This window comes from Malus domestica, chromosome 06 (genome assembly GCF_042453785.1).
Source record: "Malus domestica chromosome 06, GDT2T_hap1".
In the NCBI taxonomy this organism is placed as follows: domain Eukaryota; kingdom Viridiplantae; phylum Streptophyta; class Magnoliopsida; order Rosales; family Rosaceae; genus Malus; species Malus domestica.
The window spans coordinates 29,391,243-29,414,358 of NC_091666.1; the positions used below are offsets into that span (position 1 = coordinate 29,391,243).

The 23,116-nt window shown below is 37.9% G+C and overlaps 3 protein-coding genes across 3 annotated transcripts; 2 read left to right on the forward strand and 1 right to left on the reverse strand.

The window, feature by feature from the left end:
• The first annotated feature begins 2,255 nt into the window (after positions 1-2,255).
• LOC139197218 (uncharacterized) lies at positions 2,256-4,518 on the forward strand. Its single transcript, XM_070824122.1, has 2 exons — positions 2,256-2,662; positions 4,198-4,518. Exons 1-2 carry the CDS (start codon positions 2,519-2,521, stop codon positions 4,351-4,353), a joined length of 300 nt encoding a protein of 99 aa, XP_070680223.1. The 5' UTR covers positions 2,256-2,518; the 3' UTR covers positions 4,354-4,518.
• Positions 4,519-10,228: 5,710 nt separating this feature from the next.
• On the reverse strand, positions 10,229-11,399 carry LOC139197219 (uncharacterized). The gene is made up of 2 exons (XM_070824123.1): positions 11,059-11,399; positions 10,229-10,928 (listed from the first exon to the last, which is right to left on the reverse strand). Exons 1-2 carry the CDS (start codon positions 11,201-11,203, stop codon positions 10,324-10,326), a joined length of 750 nt encoding a protein of 249 aa, XP_070680224.1. The 5' UTR covers positions 11,204-11,399; the 3' UTR covers positions 10,229-10,323.
• A 7,276-nt stretch (positions 11,400-18,675) lies between these two features.
• LOC103443452 (L-type lectin-domain containing receptor kinase S.1) lies at positions 18,676-21,095 on the forward strand. Its single transcript, XM_008382306.4, has one exon. The coding sequence runs from the start codon at positions 18,851-18,853 to the stop codon at positions 20,951-20,953; it is 2,103 nt and encodes a 700-aa protein (XP_008380528.3). The 5' UTR covers positions 18,676-18,850; the 3' UTR covers positions 20,954-21,095.
• Positions 21,096-23,116: the final 2,021 nt, after the last annotated feature.

A 23,116-nucleotide genomic window follows, 5' to 3' on the forward strand; every position in this document is an offset into this window, starting at 1 on the left:
AAATTGTAAGGCGGTAAAGAATCCATGAAGAATCTCACTTTTGAGAGAGTTCTTAACATTTTTCCGTGAAATATGATATGTAATGAATGGATACATGTGTTATAATATGAGTGAACAATACGACAGTAACAGAAAAAGTATCGGAGTTTGTGAGTTTTGTATTCTTTCTATTCTTCTAGTGTTCGGTGAGGATTTGATTCCCCAAAGTATGATGTTTTAGAGGCTTTTGAGAGTGAGATTAGGCTGATTTACCAAATAAACAAAGGAGATTAGTGACAGAGTTTGGGACCACTTTGCTTGTGCTCATGGCTTTTTGAGGAATCTAAACTGTGTGTTTGTTCATTGGCACTGTCAACATGTATGCGTAGACTTTGAAGCAATTTAGGTTGAACGTGCAAAAGTGGAAGCTTTGTTTTTGTACATCAGGATTCTTCTAGTAATCTGTGAACTTATGAACAAGATACTATTATCTGTATCATCCTTCTAATAGAAGTAGCACTACACTTATCATCTTGTGCAATTATTTGTATCATCATTCTAATATTAGTAGGCCACCAACACATGTAGATCGCATCTCTATTAGAGAGACGGTACAAATAGTATTTTGAATGTTTATTAAAAAAATTCTACACTTACCATACTTTTCATACCACATTCATACCATCTTTTAATGAACATACATGTGTTTGTGAATCGTGCTTCTATTAAAAACGTGATACAAATGTGATATAAAAATATGGTAAGAGCAGTATTTTTAAAAGAAACAAGGACCAAACATGTGTCCTCCCTTGTCTTTAGTTGAGGTCGGCACAATCGCTCTTGATCTATTCCCTCTCTCCCACCCCGTATTTCTCTTATCTTTTAGTTATCTCTATCTCCTTCGTGTGGTCGCTCTTCATCTTTGGCGATAAAGTCTTCATGTTGTGATTATTCTCTAACAGAAAAACTTTTGCAACGGCTATGGCCATTGCTCAAAATTATATCTTTGAGTGTGGGTTGTTGTTTAAAGTAGATCAATGGTAGTTTTTGGGTTTTTTTATGTGCAGGACAAATTACCTTTATATATGTTTTGTCTTCTATAATATTAGTTATGTGTTGGACCACTTGAAATGGGAATTGAGGCTTGGGCCACCATTTATGTGGATTGGGCTTGATGATTATACCATAATATTAATATAAATTAATATTAATTAGTTTTAATTTCGAATTAAGTTTTTAATTAAATTAATTAAAAACGTTTTGATTAAAGATACAACCTTTTGTAGAGAGTTGTAAAGCTTCAGATACATCCAAAAAGTATTTGAAGAGGTATGAAAGAGCCTATATAACTGGAGTCCTCAGTTCATCATCCATCATCTTTTCTTCTTCCTTTTCTTTCGTACAAACTTTCCAGAAAGAGTAAACACACAAAGCAATTCGCTATAATTCTATAATCCAGTGCGGGTTGTAAGATTAGATAGTTGTATCCTGGTCGAGCAGATGTTATAGAACCACAAGCACAAGAGTGGGACGGAATTACTTTTCGAATGACATATCTTTTACGCTAGCCTCTACCTTCTGTAATCAAGTTAGTACTGTTGATATTCTTATATTAATATCTGTATTTATTGTATACTTTTCATTCTGTATAGCAAGTACTTTTTGTGAAATAAAATTGTGAATTTCAAGTTTTGTTTATTTCTGTTATATTGTTTATTTCTGAATTGTTCTCCAACAGATAATTGTTTAAGGTGATTCATAGCAAGAGTTCTTTGCCGGAAAGAGATTTTATCCGGATCTCTTCCACCAAGATCATCGGATCAAGTGATCTGAACCTTTGAAATTTCATCTAACGGCCAAAATTATTATAGTTTTTAAGAGACCAAAACATGTGGATCGTTGGATGAAATTTCAAAAGTTCGGATCACTTGATACGATGACTTTGGTAGAAGGATCCGGAGAGAATCTCTTTCCTTCTTTGCCAACTATTATATATATAATCATCAAAGGTTGATGCAGTATTTCCTTTAAGAGTTCGTCTTTCAGTGGCTAAAGAATTGAATCATATTCACGATGATTATATAATTCAGTTTAAAAAAAAAAAGAAAAATGTTAGTGAGACTAAATTTTTATGTCGTTTGTAGAGTACGTGATGTGTGGATTGATGGTTGGACTTTTGTTTCAATGATTTAAAAGAGTCCATGCATCAATTGTCAAATTATGTGAAATCAATTTTTAGTAAAAATCCAAGTAGATCTTGAAAAAAACAGTTTAATTGCTTTTTGTGAGAAACACATATCTGATTTAAAAGAGTCCATGCATCAATTGTCAAATTATGTTTAATTAATTTCACTAAGAGCGTTTTCAGTTAGTTTAAAAGTGTGGAGTTTACAAAAAACTAAGTGGTGTCACGTGGGTTTCACATGTTCTCTTCATACCTCACCCAGCAAACAGAAGAGAGAGATACCCAGTCGAACAGGTCCTCTCCCTCCACGGTCGCTGAGGTTTGTACGGAAGCGCTCTGTTCAGAGAGAGAAGAATGTTACAGTTCCCGGGGTTCATGAAACAGTACCCATGGTCAACAAGGACCATTCCGACGTCGTTTTTGCTTCCAGCCCAATGGCCCCAACCCCACAGCGAGGAGCTCCTCCTCGCCATGGAGGAGTCCGATTTCGAAGAGAAGGTACTTTCCGATACTACAAATTTTCCTATTTTCCCATTTACATGTCTAATTTTACTTTATGCATATGTACGAATTGCCCCTGATTTCAAGCTAATTGAAATTTTAATCCAAAGAACAAAGAGGGAAATGCTCCAATGGCTGGAAATTTTGAAAAAAAGGACCCTAATTTGAAAGTTTGAAGCCTAATGAATTCTAATTTTGAAAAAAAGGACCGTAATTTTGTGAAATTGTAACTAAAGTAACCATTTTTATTGTGATCACCATTTGAATTGGCGTAATGTGAAATATTTGGATTTTGGAGGATAGAGTAATTTCCTCTTTTCTTTTGTGCTAGTTTTCGTGGGAATTCTTAGTAGGGTAAGAAATTATTGTAAAGCTTTGAAAGTTTTTGTTTGGTTACTTGGGTGCACCTTGTTGAAAGTTCCTTCTTTTAGTGCTCTAAAATTCGAAACGATTCGGTTTTTATTCCTGTAAGCTGTGTGAGCTCTACTGATGATCAGATTTGTATTACGAAATGTTTATTTTGGTCACATTTTTCGTCTGTTGGTGTAAGAGCTAGGTTAAGTTATGAAAAACTAAGAAAGTTGGATTATTTTGAGACTTGTTAGCCTTGATGCCTGTTTACTGGATTCAAATTCTTGTTGCTATGTATGTCTCGTTCGGAGTCTGTAATTCTCCATTTTGAATCTGAATGTTATGTGTTGGTGCTGGTGCTGGTGAATCATGTCACTCCTGTGGGGGAAGGGCAAAAGACGGCATCCCAACATAGCATTAGAATCCACCAGCTAGAAGACTGGACACTACTCGATGATATTTTCATTAATTCGATAAGGGAGTCAAAGTTGTAGGTTTTTGAAGTGAGAGAGACCTCCAGGTTTCGGGATTCCAATAATAGAAGTGAGTTTCGTTTAACACATGTGCGAGTTACATGAGTCCCTGACCTTAGGAATTCACAGAAATTAGGTTTGCATTTTGGTGTAAATTTTCATCATGATGTGCTAATTCAAATTATTGTGAGTTAGAGCCTGCTTGAAAAGTGTAACAAACCAAAAGGGTGGACCTATGTTTTCGACATTTTATTACTGCATCCAAGTTTTATGCCTATCAGAGTAAACAAAACCTCGAGGAAAAGGACTAGTCGAGTAATTTGAATTTTGAAGTGTATTCTTTATACGACAGAACACCTTGATGGCTTCAGCGATATCTTATCTAAGCGAACTGGGTTTCTTACCCTGGTTTCCAGTAGCTATTCTATCTTTTGAGAAAAAGATTTTGCTTAAATCTAGAGATCGCTAGGGTTTGGAATTAAGTGGGACAGCCTAGTTCTTCCGAGAGTTGGGTGCAATCCCAAATGATATACCTCAAGTCGCCTGGAGACGATAATATAAGTTTAGGCACATTTTTGCAGTTTGTTGGATCCGTGTGTATTTTGAAGTATCTAGAAACTACATTTGAGGGCACTTATCTTCCTTTTCTTCTTTATGTTGGCTTACTACCATTAGCATTTATAATTTCTTACGAGGTAATTTTTGCAGTGCAACGAAATCAGAAAGATTAGCAGCAGCATGGCTGTGATTGGGAAAACCGCTGTCGACAACGATAAAGAAGACTACGACAATGATCCCGACGATGACGACGTAGACAATGCAGAGGACTCCGAGGGGGAAGATTTTGAGCAGGAAACCAGTTGAAATTGCTGACTACCCTCGTTCTGTTTCTGTTTGGACGGCCACAAACCTACATCGAATGCGGCTTTTAAGTTCTTTACGCGTATCGTCATACATTATCTTAAACAAATTTGCTGAACTGTGCCACTTCTCTCTATGGATAAAGATAAAGCTTGTGCCTTTTGTGTTTCTCTGTCCTCTTTCATGGTCCTTAATTAGTACTAAAACATATCCGTACTCTTGCTTGTGAAAAAGAAAAAGAAAAAGGAAAAGAGATCATTCAAGAAGGTAGTGTCTTCCACTTACGAGCCGTTCAGACCTTTTTACTTTAGAATAAGAACTTACATGAAACGAGTTTGTTGCTTCGTGGCGTCTTGTATCCAATAATACATTGACGAGTGCAAGCTTTTCTTCACATGATAATATATTATTAAAATGGACATCATGTGACGGTGGACTCATTTCATATAAGTTGCTCCCTAAGTTTAAAGATATGTACTAAAGATATTGTTAATATGTGTTATTGGAGTTTCAATGGATTAGGTAGATGGGCAGCTCCCGGAAATTTGATTTTTGTTGCCCTTGCCGGGAGGCGTTGGAGGATGTTGGTCCAACAATTGGGGATGAATTTCAAATCCGTATTCGAAACGGTATGTTTTGAGTTCAATTACTAACGCTGGTAAACACGCGATGGTGGTCAGAACGAGACTAAAATATGAGTCTTCCCGGCACCAGACTATCGTGACAAAACCGTCAAATGATCTTTTTTGTATAAAATAGGTAAATTGCTTAGATTGAATTTTTCTTTGCAAGAATTATAATACTTAAAAAAATAGACAGTTTAGATTGCTGTAAAACAACGTCGAGCCGGCTCCTAAAACTTCTCCATTCTTTAGTTATCACTTCCTTTGAAACTATTCGTTAAGTCAAATAGCTCAAATTAGTCTATTTTCCTTTATGCATATATACGAATTGCCCCTGATTTCGAGCTAAGTGAAATTTCAATCCAAATGACAAAGAGGGAAATGCTCCAATGGCTGGAGATTTTGACAAAAAGGAGCCTAATTTTGTGAAATTGTAACCAAAGTAACAAATATTTTTTTATTTTTTTATTTTTTTATCACCATTTGATTTGGAGGATCGAATTATTTCCTCTGTTTTCTTTTGTGCTAGATTTTGTGGGAAATTCTTCGTAGGGTAAGATATGCTTGTAAAGCTTCGAAAGATTTTGTTTGGTTTACTTGGATGCACCTTGTCGAAAGTTCCTTCTTTTGGTGGTCCAAAATTTGAAACGTTTCGGTTTTTAATCCTATAAGCTGTGTGAGCTCTACTGATGATTACGAAACGTTTGTTTTGGTCACATTTGTTGTCTGTAGGTGTAAGAGCTAGGTTAAGTTATGGAAAACTAAGAAAGTTGGATTATTTTGAGACTTGGTAGCCTTAATGCCTGTGTACTGGATTCAAATTCTCGTTGCTATGTATGTCTCGTTCGGAGTCTGTAATTCTCCGTTTTGATTCTGAACATTATATGTTTGTGGCGGCGAATCATGCCACTCCTGTGGGGAAGGACAAAGGACAGCATCCTAACACAGCATTAGAATCCAGCAGCTAGAAGAACGGGCACTGCTCAATGATTTTTTTCGTTAATTCGGTAAGGGAGTCCAAGCTTTAGGTCCTTGAAGTGAGAGAGACCTCATGGTTTCGGGATTCCGGTAACAACTTTTTTTGCTTAAATCTAAAGATAGCGAAGGTTTGGAATAAGTGGGAGGATGCCCGGAAGGCAAGCAAATGTCTCATGGGGGACAGCCTCGTTCTTCCGAGAGTCGGGTGCAATCCCAACTGGTATACCTTAAGTCGCCTGGAGACGATAAGTGAAGGCACATTTTTGCAGTTTGTCGGATCTGTGTGTATTTCTAAGTGTCTTCAAACTACAGTTACGTTATTATATCATTATACTACTGTGTTTTAGCACTTATCTTTCTGTTCTTCTTTAAGTTGGCTTCATATGAGGTAATTTTTGCAGTGCAATGAAATCAGAGAGAGTAGAAGCAGCATGGCTGTGATTGGGAAACCGCTGTCGACAACGATAAAGAAGACTACGACAATGATCCAGACGATGACGATGTAGATAACGCAGAGGACTCCGAGGGGGAAGAGATTGAGCAGGAAACGAGTTGAAATTGCTGACAACCCTCACTCCGTTTCTGTTTGGACGGCCACAAACCTACATCGAATGCGGCTTTTAAGTTCTTTACGCGTATCGTCATACATTATCTTATACAAATTTGCTGAACTGTGCCACTTCTCTCCATGGATAAAGATAAAGCTTGTGCCTTTGTGTTTCTCTGTCCTTTTTTATGGTCCTTAATTGATACTAAAACATATCCGTACTCTTGCTTGTGAAAAAAGAAAGAGGAAAATAGATAATTCAAGGTAGTGTCTTCCACCACCTATGAGCCGATCAGATCTTTTAACTTTAGGAGGACTTACATGGAGCGGGTTTACTGCTACTAGGCTTTCCGTATCTAATATAAATTGACAAGTTCAAGTTTTTCTCCACATGACAATGTATTATTAATTAGGACGCCACGAGGCGGTGAACTCATTTCATGTAAGTTGCTTTCTAAGTTTAGAGATGTACTAAAGCTATTGTTAATATGTGTTAATGGAGTTTCAATGGATTAGGTAGATGGGCAGTTCCTGGAAATTTGATTTTTGTCGCCCTTGCGGAGAGGGGTTGGAGGATGTTGGTGATAAAATTTGATTTGTTGCAGTTATTTAGTATTATGGTCCGGTACTTTTTTATATGTAAGTGACGGGTATTAGGTTTGAATCTCTTTAATGATCAGTACATACCAATTATTTCTTATAATAACGGAGCAAACATATGATCATTGACTGCTCATTGTTGGAAAATATTAGTATTTAGGTTTATTTTAGTATTTGGGTTTTGCTTGTTAGTTTAGGATTGGGGCATAGCCTATCCGAGTTAGGGTTTCTTAGGTTTAGTTATCTATAAATACTGCTTGTAATTTAGTTGGAGAAATAAGTCATTCACAATGTAGTCTCTTAGGATTTTGTAGCCGTTTCGGCATTCTTGTTATTTTAATAATATTTTTTCTATTTTGTTAGTCTTGTTCGTTGCGCACTCTAATATTCAACTTGGTATCAGAGCAGGTTTGATCATTTGGGATTTAATTTGCTTCGAGTTCGTATCTGTTTGCTTGTTTCCGTTGTCGTTCGTGTTCAGATTGTTAGTTGGTATTTATTGTTTGCAAGAAAAAAAAAATTGTTTGTTCGTTTTTTGTCCCGTGACTCTGCTTTTGCACCTTTGAACGCCGCAGCCTGCAGGAGTATCCACAAGTTTGTATTGCTGCAAAGGAAAAAAAGGGGAGTAAAAAAAAAAAAAGGAAGAAACAAGAAAAAATTGGTTGCTTGTTTGAGGCCCATGCGGGCAAAGGGAAAAAAAAAGGAAAACTAATGAAAAGGGCTTGAAAACTTTGAGTTTTAATGATAAGGACAAAATAAAGGGTAAAGTGAATAGTACTAGGATTGACTTTTTAGTGTAAAAATGTGGTTTTTCGTTAAAGTGAACAGTATCGGGTGCTTTTCGTTAAAGTTCCCAAAAAAAAATTGGTTGGATTTTTTGTTTGTTTGTTCGGAAGTTGGCATCGACATCAGTATTGGCAGCGGTATCGACATCGACATCAGCATTGGCATTGGCACTGGAATTTGGAGTTTTGCATCCACATCTACTTTGGCAAACCCATGTCGTGTACCGCCATGAGTTTGACGGGGGGGGGTGTTGGAAAATATTAGTATTTAGGTTTATTTTAGTATTTAGGTTTTGCTTGTCATTTTAGGATTGGGGCATAGCCTATCCGAGTTAGGGTTTCTTAGGTTTAGTTATCTATAAATACTGCTTGTAATTTAGTTTGAGAAATAAGTCATTCACAATGTAATCTCTTAGGGTTTTGTAGCCGTTTCGGCATTCTTGTTATTTTAATAATATTCTTTCTATTTTGTTAGTCTTGTTCGTTGCGCACTCTGATATTCAACTCTCATGATATCAACTCTTGGTTTAGTGTTTGTTTTGACAAAGTTGATCAGGTAGATGATAACTATTTGTTGGCCAACTCTATACTTTATCTAAACAATCAAAACCAAGTTTCAATCCACATATTACCTGTGCAAAATTTTATCCCAAACCAAATGTGATTGAGACAAATCACCACGGGATGATCTAATAGTTGGGAACGAATTCCAGATTTATGTTTTACACGATATGTCCTGAGTTTAATTAATGGCTCTGGTAAATCACGCTATGGTGCCTATGATGAGGCTAAAATGTGAGTCTTCCCGATTCCATAAGGATGGATTGTCGTGGACAAAGCCACCAAATGGTCTCTTTTGGTTTTGGATCAAATAGGTAAATTGCTTAGATTGAATTTTTCTTTGCAAGAATTATATATGAATAGATACTTAAAAAATAAACAGTTTAGATTGTTGTAAAACCAGTGTTTAACAAATTGGGTGGAAATATCGATATGTAAATTTATGAAAATATCCACAGATATATCGAATATTGATATCGATATCGGTTGCTTTTGATGGAAATTATGAAAATTTAAAATAAAACTTTAAGGATTGTCAAACATTAGTTTGGACGAAATATAAGCGTTTCTCCTATATTTAACAAATGTGTCAGAAACATCGCCGATATATGTCGATTTTAACCTAAATTTAAGTTTCTTTTATGTAAGCGAAATTTTAACTTCACCCTCCCATTTCCATATATTTCTCTGATTTTATGGATATTAGAAATATCGACCCATCGAAGAAATTTTAAACTCTCTGTAAAACAATGTAGAGCCAGCTCTGAAAGCTTGTCCATTCTTTGGTCAAATGACTTCTTCTTGTTTTAGTATTTTAAAAGTGGAGTGGTGTGTCTCTAGAAGCCACCCAAAGGTTACTTCAAGCTCACAAAATTATAAGTTCAGACTCGAGACTTGACCACGAAGCATCCACTACTTAGTCCTTATCCCTTTTAAAACTCATTCCTCCTCCTCAGGAGGACCCAACTGGCCAGCCCTCCACCCAAGTTTGAAAAAGTATATTCGCTTTTGGCTTCTCGCATGTTCTTTCTAATTTTTATACTATTAGTCGGCATCAACCTGGAAGGTTCATCTCTTAATTATCATTAATTATTAATCCCATGTTAAGGGCCGTATTAGGAGTCTTAATTATCATTAATTATTAATTCCATTTTAAATCATGTTTTAGTGTACCAGTAATACGGCTCGGTACAACAAGTGTAATAAAACAATTGGTTACAAACTTAAAAAGAAGTTCCAACCAATTATATTATGACACTTAACGTACCAAATCGTGTTTCTAGCACACTGCAAAATTTCTCATATTATGGGTCCTAATTAATCATCACTAAATCTAAAGACCAGGCTGGCCGTCCTTATAATTTCAAGGCATATGCGTTTGGGAATATTCCTCACGGGCCCGCAGCCAAAACGACATCTGGTTCACATGCGAAACGCAAGCACCACCTGCAAACATAAAAGGAAAAGAAAAAATAATTAGCACACAAAAATACAAATATTAACATGAACAACGAAATAGAGTAACAGAAACGTTACGTGTCAACGGCGAACCGACTTTAATTGGACTATTTTGTCCGGTAGAAAACAATAACGCACTACGTGGCACGTAGGGAGGGACATACTGCTGGCAGTGTACAGCGCTGAATTAACGGCGACAAACGGTATCCAAACGATAAAAGTGGTACCGTGATTGACGGCGCCACAAATTTCAAGCACTACTATATTTTTCTTTGCCATTATATACGACTTCGAAAAATATGTATAAAAAAATAAAAAAAATTAAATGAAGAAAAAAAAAATCCTTCATTCCAAAACGCAATCACAAAATTTCACCCTCTGTATATGTTTTTAAAAATATATTTTTGATTAATTACGTCATCTATGTCCTCTGTGTGAAGCTCCTTCCATACGACATGTCGCATTGGGGAACGTGAGGATGATGGTGGTAGTGAGGATGATGGTGGTAGTGACGATACTGCTGGTAATGATGAACATACGACATGTCGCAGGGGCCACTCCTCTGACTCTGAGGCTGGAGATGGCAAGGATAGTAGCAGACTCGTCCGGACCCTCGCTGATGCCCGGCGGGGTATCTAGCAGGCGGCGAAGCGTACCGTTTCGGTGGCGAGACTTGCGGCGAAACGTAGCGCCTCGGTGGCGAGACTTGAGGCGAAACGAACCGTTGCGGGGGCGAAACTCGAGGCGAATCAGCGGATGAGAAGAGCGATTTCGAAGGGGACGAGTCGCCGCCGCTCGTAGCAGTAGACATCGGAGGCGAGATTTGCTTCAGGGACTTCGGCGGCGAGAGAATGGCTCTGATCTTCAGAGAATGAGGGGGAGAAGAAGCTCGACCGTACTCTTCTATGATATTCGCCAAATCCTCGTCGGACTTGACGGAAATCAAGGTCTCCAAGTCTCCATTCGGCAACGGACACCGCAATTCAACAGAATAGCCACACAACTCCGCAAGCTTCACCATTAGCTCTGAACACACAAAAAAAAAATCGAAATCAGCATCGAAATTGAAACGAAGCAACTGGAATCGGGTCCAAATTTTCAAGAAATTAAGCAAGAATCGAAAGAAAAAGATCGAATCGGAGACGATCGAACGCACCTGTATACGTAATGGATGAATCGACGGAGAGGACGCGATTGTGGCCGCCGACGTACCGGAGCGTGCCGTCGGAGTGGCGAGGGAGGATTTTTCCGCCATAGCTGCAGAGGAGTTTTAACGGTTCAGGTGCTTTGTTGAGGCCCATGGCTTTCAGACTGTTTTGGTGGTTAGAGAGAGAAAGAGAGAGCTGCGAGAGGGAGAGGAGAGAGAAGGGGCTTTGGAGGAGGAGAGGTGCTTGAGGGTTCAAACCTCAGAGAGTGAATTTGTAGAATATTTATAGGTGGGGAGGAGTGGCGGTGACGTCAGCGAGAGGCCCACACGCAAAGCAAGGAAGGAGCCTCATTGTTGCGGTTGCTTCCTCTAATTATAATTCCTAGTCGTGACTGGAAATGTAATTAGCAGTAAATTAGTAATTAGGGCTGCTGTTGAATTTCGCTGATCTATTCTTTTTCCCTTTTCTCATTCAATGGAGTGGGCCTCACCGGGCCCATTTAGGTGGCATCACAAAAAATAAAGTTTCTAATTTTATTTTTTATTTTTTATTTTTTTATTTTTTTTTTGGAAAGGAAAAGGGGAAGGCGGTTAGATTTGATTCGGATGTCACTCCAAAGTCCAAAAGGAATCATAATTAAATAGGTAATCTACTAATCTGTAGTTAATTTAGACAGTTTGGTTTCAATCTTTTCACTTTTTTGTAGTACAAGCGATCGTAAGAGACGGATAAATCGAATCCAATACGCAATATGCAAGAATAAATATTCTTAAATCGATTGGAAATCAATTTGCCTCCAGAATCTTCCAATTTAATCCCGACCAAGAATGACGTTGCTTTTTAAGCATAAATAGGTGCATTTTTTTTCTTTTTGGTCAAATATAGGTGCAGGTTTGAACATTGATGATGTACATATTGTGTTACCATAATTAATCAGTCATTAATTAAACTTAATGGATGGTAAAAGAAAATAACTTTAACTGCAAGCTTGTTATTTCGGGTGTCTAGGTTGATGACATCATTTCTATGATATATATAGACAATTGGTGATGTGACTTAAAGAAGTAAATACAAGATGTTGACATGGCTTAATCATAATCGTTCAAATATAAAAACTTAATGAGTAGTGTCTTTACTCTTTGTCTTTCTCTTTCTAGAAAAATATAAACATAAAATGTTGACGTGACTCAATCGTAATCGTTCAAAATATAGAAACTTAATGGGTAGTACCAAAAATAAATCCACTGTAGTGGTGAAAGAACAAATAATTTGCTTTTGGATCATTCAAAATTTCAAAGAGTTGGACACTCCACGAAAGGTCCCATAGAAAGAATTACAAATGTTTTGATTTGGATTTGGCTTTCTATACATGTCTAGAAATCCAGTGGAATTCTCCAAGTAACCATCATATCTCCAAAACCCTAGAAGATCATTTCAGTTCAAATATCAAACGTCATACCAACTTGTTGTGTGAAAATAATAAGGTGGATGAAAAGAAAATGAGTTTTCACACTCCTTTTGCCTATAAAGAGAAGCGAAACAAGTTTACTATATAGTGACGCTTCTCAGGAGGTCGGCTGCCTATCCTAGATCTTCTCATTTTCAAGAAGATTCCCGCTCTATCTGGTTTAGTATCAAGGTGATTCTCAGGCCATTAATACATGACTATAAAAGTACACAACTATCTCGACATCAATATTTTTATTAGTAGCTATACGCCACGATGTCAATGAAGGTTCCATACATGCATGGAAGTCAGTTTTAGGGGGGGAGCGAAGTGTTTGGTCGTACAGGACTCCAAAATTTAAGGGGATCCCATAAAACTTTTGTTATCTAATATATACAGCAACATTATACATATACTAAAACCCAACATAAAACATTGTTTTAGAAAGAAAAAGAAATGTGCAAGGTTTTGAGAGGATAGATGTACATATGTCTCACTTGGCTTGCAACAAGGAGATCTGCATTGGCATTTTCTTTCTTGGAACACACTGATCAACTGCCACCAGAAAGCTGAAACGCCCTTTATCGCAAGAGCATTAAAGACTAACAAGCTGATGTGCAGAATCTACAAGTAGATGCCAATGCATTCAGCCCGTCAATTTAATTATATTTTAGTTGCCCTTACAAGTACAATTTAATTGATGATGTTGCAACAAAGAATGCACGAAGAACCATCTTTAAGTAAAACTTCAATGTTGTACTTTATTTAGTAATGGTTATTTTTTAAGGTTTCTTTACTTATTATGTAATGCTATCGGGAAGCTGATAATTAACGTGAATTCTAAAATTTGTTTCAATTTTGATTATTGCTTTCTACCATCAATATATTTTAAGAAAAAAAAATTTGAAAGACTCTCTTAAAGAAAACCCCTATATAATTTTTTTACTAACCTTCCAAAATCTTAGAGATCGCCCTGCATATAAGAGTGTATATGAGGTGATGGGAGAAGTGATGATAAGGCCAAGGGAAACAAGATCCATAAACATCATTGACAATTGCGTTGGAGACGTTACATGTGGGGACGTTATTTCGGTAACAAGCATGAAGGCTTAGCATGGACATCGACATCATTTCTGCCAAACGTTTTCAGTATGTAAAGGCACCAAAATACGGTATTGGTCTATGTTGTTGTGACATGGGACGGCCGATTCCGGTTTGGTTCGATTTATTCTTAAACTAGTAGCATAATTAAACGCAGCAATTTCTCTTTTGAGACTATCTGGCACTAAGTGACACAAAAAATAAATAATTAAAGTTCAAAAAAAAAATAACGGTCATGAAAATCAAATGTAGCAACTAAAGAAGCACTAAATTTACGTAGCAGTAAAACTGACTCTGGACTAAAATCTAAGTTAAAGACATTTTGGAAAAAATAAGATAAAATAGTGAACACAGCAGAAAATAGACATACACAAATAAAATATAAAAAATCAGCCCACAAATTTTTAAAAAATGAGACTCGCTCACCGCGATTTTTCTGTGCACCTGTAATTATGTATTGTAATAATTTAATTTCACTCAATTAAAGCACATATTGACAGACAACCGCTTGCAGGGGTTTACCGCATAAGACCCCTTGCAGAAAAAAAGCTTTATCCCAACAAGTAGAAAATTAGAATGATATAAGAGGTAGCACGCTTTCTGTATTTATGTATGCATTTACTTATTTATTTAGGTCAGCCTTTTGTGGCGAAATTTTTAGTTGTAATGGAAACGCAAGTGGTACATCACGTGTTTTAATAGGAATTGTGAGAAATTTTATTTTTTAAGTTATTAAATTTTTATCACACATATCCCACCATTTACATAGTAATACATGATGTACCATTCCGTGTACTGATCATACTGAAAAATCACTCTGCTTTGTGAGCTGTTCAAACCGGGTTTTTGCAGTGCCGATGTTGATTTCACGTCTGTATATTGTACTTTTTCCATTTTGTTGAAAGAAATAAAAAGGCCAGTCCCCGACAGTAGGGTACGTGTCGTTTACTCGTTCCACATGCGGACGGGCCAGAAACGTCGACACGCATAAGGTAACACCTAACCGAGGCGACACGTGGAGAGACGCGTGGCGTCAAGGCAGCTGGCGAGGATTCTGTTCATAGGATGGTTTCATCAGGCACGAGGAGCTAATTTCATCCACTTGATTATTGTGGTGGCAAAATTTAAGGACCTAATGGCAGGCAAGACTCTCCGTGTATAAATAATGAGAAATTATATTTTTTTAATTAATTTTTTAGTATGTACATTCTTTTATTGATATAATAAAATGTAATGTATCATCTCCTGTTACAATTATACTGAAAAATATTTCAAGGACGTGATGGTGTTGGCCCACATGGCGCATAGCTCATTGGCTCGTGGCTGATAGCGAAGAAGAATTTAGACCAATCTGTTGTTAATGTTCCCCTCTAATAATATAATGGTATATAAAATGATATTGACTTGTTATTGTTTGGGATGCCATCATATGTCGGTATACTAAGTTTATATCTTAATTTGCTATCCATACATGTTTTCTTGGCTGATTCTAATCAGGTATCTCGCCCTGACGTTTAACTTTAAGTTTGTTTACTTCTTCGGGGAGTTGCTGAATAAAGGGGTCTTGAGTGGTGGAGTCATGTATAATTTGAGCCTTTCTTAGTAAGTTTCCATCATCTCTTGGACGCAAGGAAGTTTAATTGTTGGAAATTTGAGTAGTTTGAGTAAAAATTTCTTTGTCCCACATTGGCTATTCCCAAAAGATTTTATCACTTTATAAGGCTTTATCATTTATAGAAAATGATTGGAGTAATAGGCATGGAGACTAAAATTGGGCTCACCCTTGGGGTTGGGTTTTGGGGTGTACTAATTAATTGGTAATTAATATATAATTAATATATATTTAATTGTCAAAAGATGGGCCTTGGGCCTCTTGGGCTCTAATAATTAAATTAATTATTTATTTTTACAGAATGCATAAACAAAAACACCTTTTTCAGCAGATGTCTCCCAACAGATGCATCCATTCCTTATACTTGTTGCGAACATGTATAATCACAGTATATATACATCCATATGCATGACATTTAGAACACAAAAAAAAATCATAAATCTTCTCCTGCAATCATAAACATCATTTCTGAGAGAACCACATTAATATTCGTCAGAAGTCAATTTTCTGGTGCTGGAATTTCTAACTTAGATCGTTGAATCCTGGTGAAGCAGACGTTCGTAGAACTACAAGCACTGAGTAGGGGCGAAATTTCTGTTTCAAGAACATTGCGGTACGCAAGCCTCGATCTTTTGTTACTCTGCTTAATTAATATTTCATCTTGTTGAGTCTCTGGAATATATTTATTCGTATTTATTATTAGCATATTTATTTCATTGCGGATTGTTGACATATATCCAACAGTTTAGTCAAGGGCATGTGGCTTTTCCTTGGATTCACCATATTGACTTATGGAACGTGCCTGTTGGAAGCCCCCCTTGTCTCCTACACCCTCAAGTCCCTCCAAGCCTTATTGCTCCTTTTTGGATTAGTAGCTAGTCTGGGTCGTGGTAAGGGCCAGAGTCCTTTGGAAACTCTTGGGTCATTGATCTTTGAGCCCATGTGGATGGGTTTTTCTCGATACTGCCTCAAGAAGTCTCAACAATAGCGATAAAACAACTTTTCATCATTCCATTCCTTCTGTGAGAATGTATCTCCTTCCATTTTTCCTACTTTGAGTCAAAGTAGCTGGGTTGAGAGAAGTCTCGTGTTGATCAACATTCTAATGAAAATGTCGTTCAACATCCATGTTGAAGACAAGTGACCTTCCGTTTGGGGGGTACCCACATGATGATCAATAATCATGAGGGCGATTGTCTAGCCTCGTAAATCATCTCAAAGAGCTTCTTATAATGTTCTTGGAAGATCTTATTCCTAATTGTTATCTTGTTATTCTCAGTCTCCAGCTCTTTAACCTTAGCTTGAAGAGCATATTTCCTTCTTTTCCTCATTTATTGTTTCACGCTAGGCATGAGGGAGGAGTCGTTCTGCGTGTTATGGCTTCCTTCGCTCCTCATGTTGGTGAGAGATACTTGATCGAAGGAGAGTATACAAAATATGAAAACTAGCCTGACAAGGCATACATACTAGCGAAGATGGAACACCAACTGTATCACATACATTACATATTTTTTTGTCTTTTTTCTCCTATCTCAAGTCTACTTACATGTTAACTTATGGTAAATGAGTATCAAAATTACTTTTATCAATGGATTTCTAATTTCCCTACCTGTGATTTTTTTAATTGTTTTTTGTTGTGTTTTAAGAATAATTAATCATAAATAAAACAGTTACGCGTTTGATAAACTATTTTTCATAAGTAATGTGAGTGTGAAAAACAATGTAAACGAATTTTGTAAATTTAAAATACAAAAGTGATATAATTGTATATAATGACAAAAATGAACATAGTAATAAGAGTAGTGGTAATGACAGAGGTGGCAGTGGCAACAATGCGGTGGCAATGATGATGGTGACGGGAGCAACATATTGTGAGGCTTCCTGAGGTGGTTGTGGTGGTCACAGTGGTGACGATTGTGGCGGCGAAGAGGGTGGTAATTGTGGTGGTGCTCCAACATTAGTGGTTAAAGTAATATGTGGTTTGAATACTTTGTCTTCCAATGGAGAAAATCCGTACAGAAGGATAAACAGTGTCGTTTCAAAAAATTATGATAGAATTACAAAAAAAATTAAAAATTTCATTAAAGCTCAACTTTGCTTTTTATGAAAACAGCTTTTACAAGCTAACCTGCAAGCTACTTTTAAAACCTGGTTCGGAGGCCATTTCTTTAAAAATAAGCAAGATAATTTATTTTAACTAAACACTTTTTACTATTTAACTTTAAAGTAAAACAATACTTGACCAAAAAAACAATCCAAACGAGTCGTTACTCACATTTTTGTCATTCATTTTAATTTTAAATTTTAAATTTTTTTAAAATTAATGCATCCATGAGTGCAAATGGCAACTTTCCATGCTCATTAAGATTTTAAGGAAAACTAATGAAAATGATTTAAAAACTTTGAATTTTAACGATAAGGACAAAATAAAGGGTGAAGTGAATAGTACCAAGATTGACTTTTTAGTGTTAAAATGTGGTTTTTCGTTAAAGTAAACAGTACCGGGAGCTTTTCGTTAAAGTTCCCAAGATTTTATTCTTTAACTCACTGGATCTTGAGTAGAATAGTGATTTGGATCTCCATATGATAATCCAAACTCACAAGCAAAATGGTGGAGGAGGAGACCATGTTGAATTCTAATTGGGCTCTATATATGATTGGGCCTGTGGCTTACGTTGTCATACACGACTCTCGTTGCTTAGTCGTTGGGATGTAATCTGGAAGCTCGTGGAAACAGACCCAGCAACCCTCCTTCAGGTCTTGAATTGACTAATGATATTTATGGTAGTCAAAATCGGCTCTGGTGTTGCCTTATCTCTTCTATCTTATGCTTTCAAACTGCATTAATTCGTTGACCAACTAGGGGCAACCTTTTCCCTTTCATTTTGCTCCTCACATATTATCCTTATTTTGTAAATAAGTTATTTCTACGATTCGAATTCGTGACATTTTGAGCTCAAAGATGCAACATTTTCACTATACAAGGCTCGCCCTCCTCTATAAGCATACAATAATCGTCAATTTTCAAATACGTAATGTGAATTTTCATTTTTAATGTATGAGATGTTTAAGAAGAGAAAAATGAAATATTGTACCTAGAATGCTTGAGTTGCTCTTAACGACATGAACTACAATCTCATTGCAAGCATTCAACCAGCATTCCAAGTTGCAGTTCAAATTTGTCAATTTTTTTTAATTAAAAGCTTATATTGAAAAAGAAAATTTAATATAAGGTTTGTATAAATGCTCTGAACTATTTCAACTGTAACATTCTTGAAAAACCCTTTTTTGTATTGTTACCAAAAAAATTTACATGTACTTTGATAACATTACATGACAATGTCACGAAATTATTAAGATTCTTTCTTCCATTTAATTGTATGAAAGTAAAAACTACATCCTGCACAAAAGGAGAATTTTTTAGTGTGTCGAGAATACTATTCGGTACACCAAATATTTTGATATAAATGATTCAAATTTTATTTTTCAAGTATTCAGTAATTTGTATTATGACATTTAATATATTAGACCGAGTATATGTGCGCATTGAAAAATCTATCGAGAAGAAAAAGAAAGATACAGGTCCAAATGAATGATAAATGACTAGGATTTAGTCCTAGCACCGCACCTGTACAAAAGTATGACTAATCTTTCATTAGACGAACATAACACTTGTTACTCCGCCCACAAACTTTTTCCCGCTCCCCGGCGCCAACCTGAATCTGTACGGATGAGAGCTTTCTCAGCCGTTCTCCTCCTTCTCCTCCTCCACCACCTCTTCGTCTCCCCCACCTCCGCTCTTGACTTCCTCTTCAACTCCTTCTCCAACATCACCAATGCCACCAACCTCACTCTCATCAACGACGCCCGACTCGACGGCGCCGCCATCCGCCTCACAAACGATACCAACCAGTTCGCCGTCGGCCGCGTCTTCCACCCAAAGAAAATTCCCATGAAACCCACCTCCAACTCCACCTCCGTCGCCTCCTTCTCCACCTCCTTCGTCTTCTCCGTCCTTCCGGACATTGCCTCGAGCCCTGGATTCGGCCTCTGCTTCGTTCTCTCCAACTCCACCTCGCCGCCCAATTCCCTCGCCAGCCAATACTTCGGCCTCTTCACCAACACCACCGTCCCCTTCGTCGCCCCGTTGCTCGCCGTCGAGTTCGACACGGGTCAAAACCCGGAATTCAACGACCCAGATGGGAATCACATCGGAATCGACCTTAACAACGTCGATTCCGCCTCCACGACCCCCGCCGGGTACTACAACTCGACCGGAGGATTCGTCCCGGTCCAAATGCGGACCGGGCAGAACGTCCGGGCCTGGATTGAATTTGATGGGAGTAATCTCGAATTCAACGTCACGGTCGCCCCTACCAATGTGTCCCGCCCTTCTCTGCCAACGCTTACTTACAGAGAGACCAAGATTGCGAACTACGTATCGGCCGAGATGTTCGTTGGGTTTTCGGCTTCGAAAACGCAGTGGATTGAAGCCCAGAGGGTTTTAGCTTGGAGTTTTAGCGACAACGGAGTCGCCAGAGACATTAACACGACAAATCTGCCCGTTTTCCAGCTGGTTTCTCCGTCGACTTCGCTGTCGAGTGGGGCGATTGCCGGGATTTCAATCGGTTGTGTCGTTTTTGTGTTGATCTTAGCATCCGGGTTTTACTTTTACTGGTGGAAGAAAAGGATGGAAGGCGAAGAAACCGACGAGATCGAAGATTGGGAACTGGAGTTTTGGCCGCACAGATTTTCCAACGAGGAGCTGAGGGAGGCGACGGGAGGTTTTTCGAACGATCAGCTTCTGGGTTCCGGCGGGTTCGGAAAGGTTTACAAGGGGACCTTATCAAACGGCACGGAAATCGCCGTCAAGTGTGTCAACCACGACTCGAAGCAGGGGCTGAGGGAGTTCATGGCGGAGATCGCCAGCATGGGGCGGCTGCAGCACAAGCACTTGGTTCAGATGCGGGGCTGGTGCCGGAAGCGGAACGAGCTGATGCTGGTGTATGATTACATGCCGAATGGGAGCCTCAATCGGTGGATTTTCGACAAGCCGAAGAAGGTTTTGGGGTGGGATAGGCGGCGGCGAGTGCTTGCGGATGTGGCGGAGGGGTTGAATTATCTGCACCACGGGTGGGACCAGATGGTGGTTCACAGGGACATTAAGTCAAGCAATATTTTGCTGGACGCGGAGATGAGGGGGCGGCTCGGGGATTTTGGGCTGGCGAAGTTGTACGAGCATGGGGAGGTACCGAATACGACGCGTGTCGTCGGGACGTTGGGCTACTTGGCGCCGGAGCTGGCGACTGTGGCGGCGCCGACGGCGGCGAGTGATGTGTATAGTTTTGGGGTGGTGTTGTTGGAGGTGGCGTGCGGGAGGAAGCCGATTAAGATGGACGCGGCGGAGGATGAGGAGGTGTTGATTGATTGGGTGAGGGAGTTGTATGTTAGAGGGAGGGTGGGGGAGGCGGCGGACCCGAGAATAAAGGGGGAGTATGAGGCGGAGGAGATGGAGATTGCTTTGAAGCTTGGGCTGGCTTGTTGCCATCCTCATCCACAGAGAAGGCCTAACATGAGGGATATTGTGGCGGTTTTGGTTGGTGAGGCCGCAGCCGCCACCGCACCCGCCGCATTGTTGTCTGAATTGGCAAGGGGTGATAGTAGCGTTGGCGGCGGAGACGGCTGTAGTGATGAAGAGTCAATGGAAGCGGCGCCACTCCAACTCCGGCAGCCTTCAGTTTGAATATGCTTGGTTTTTCTCTTTTCAATAATATTTTTTATTGTTTTTCAAAGATATAAAAATAAATTGTGAGGTATACACTGTACACATTGACCTTCAATTTTTTTTTTTACTTTGAAATATATATATTTTTTTCAGATTGAAATCTTACGTTTTGACCTTCGATCGATTTATACTTTATCTTATGTGAGAATTTGAAATGTTTTTTAATATTGAAATCCAACGTTTTGACATTTTATCGATTTATACTTTATATCATGTTTATTTGAAAGTGCTTTCAAAATGATTCAAAATGTTTTTAAATAAAATGTTCTAGGCTAAAAAAACCACTTAAAGTGCTTCTGAAATTTCTATTAAAGTTTAGTTCTAAAAACATTTCTACAAAAAACGTTTTTAATCATTTTGAAAACAATTTCAAACGAGCTTGTTATGTGATTGTATGGCCAATTACTAATTATTAACAGTAGTACGAAGTAACGGGATTCACTCTCAAAACCACTAACCATACCAAAGAGCAAAACGAAAATACACTTTGTTATACTCTCGTTTTTTCTTTCTGCATCTTTAATTTTCTTTTGTGAAAAAAGAAACCAGGACCTAAAAATTAACTTAAACCTATCTCACTCTCATCACAAAACCTAAATGATTCAAACACACGTGAGTCGGATAGATGTGTTCTTCAAGTCTCATGGGTCATATTCATAAGGATTCAATTTGCAAGAGGTGCACAATATAGCATTGAGAACTCCCCTATATTTTTAGTTATGCACCTAAAAACAAATTAAAAACCCTCTTTCTGTATATTCAACTCTCGTCATTTCTGTTCTAGAGCTTTCTCTTCCACCTTGACTAGTATATAGTTTTTATGTAATGACGTTAATACGAAATCGTATATGTTTACTACTATACGATATTGGAGTACACTAAAGTTATTTTTTGGCTTAATCGTTACGACATCAAATGCCAATCACTTACCATCTAGAGACGGCATGTAGGTAAATACCTTTGAGCTAAGACATAAGAAACGAAAGTGCACCCCTACCATTTAATTTACAAATAGATCCGGTCCGATCCCTTCATTTTGACCCGGAGGATTCTCGCCGGATTCTCTTTGTGAGGATTCTGGGAATCTTGCAATCATATCCGTTCATCGAATATTGTGCGGTCAGAAATCATTGTAAATTTTTTTTATTTAAAATTAAATATAAACAGTACCTGACAAAAACTAACCTCACAATATACGATAAACGAATGTGATTGGAGGATCCCCGAAATTCTTACAAAGAGGATATGGCGATGATCCTCCCCCTTCATTTTGACCCGGCCTGGCTCGAGCCCACCTATTTATACTAAGAATTGATTGACATTTTGACACACCCTGATTGAGATCAAGGCATGCTGGCTGTCACGTGAGGATGACGTAGCCATGTGCACAGTGCGGAAGCAATAAGGATAAGAAATATATGAATAATTAAAAACCGAACTACTAGAGTGCACTAGTAAACAGGAAGTGCTAAGTAAATACTGCTAATCAGAGCATAGAAAGTCTAGGTGCAGTCCAGTAGGACAAATACTAATTATACAGTACCATAAGATGTCCTACAATTATTTTATTATGTCAGAACCGTCGAAGTCCTTAAGGCCACCAACAACAAGCTTACCTAAAACCTGGAGGGGCGCAAAACAAAAAATGTGAGTGGGTAAAAACAAATGTTTTACAAAACCATTTCATTTATCAACATTTCTAACCCCTCACTGTAAAACATTTATAATTTTTCCTAGAATCAGAGTATAAGCATATACATAAATATATATGAAATATATCAATTCAAATCATGCTTCACATAATCATATTCGTATGTATGCCATGCCAAGATATAACAGAGTAAGTAAGTCAGGTGAGAATAACTTCATAGAAATATAACATATTAGCCGGAACCCTTGTGGTAGTCTGTATGGCTGAATTCATAGCTCAAAAGTCAATATAGCCAGAGTCACTACAATGACCTATATGGCATTATACTGCATAAGAGTTGGAACCAAATGAAAAGGTTTGTACGACAATACTGTGTGTAATATAATTATGCTCAATACTACTCTCACATAATAGCTGGGCGATAAATAACTAGTCACCTACGAGTCGGAACCATAGTAAAGGTCTGTATG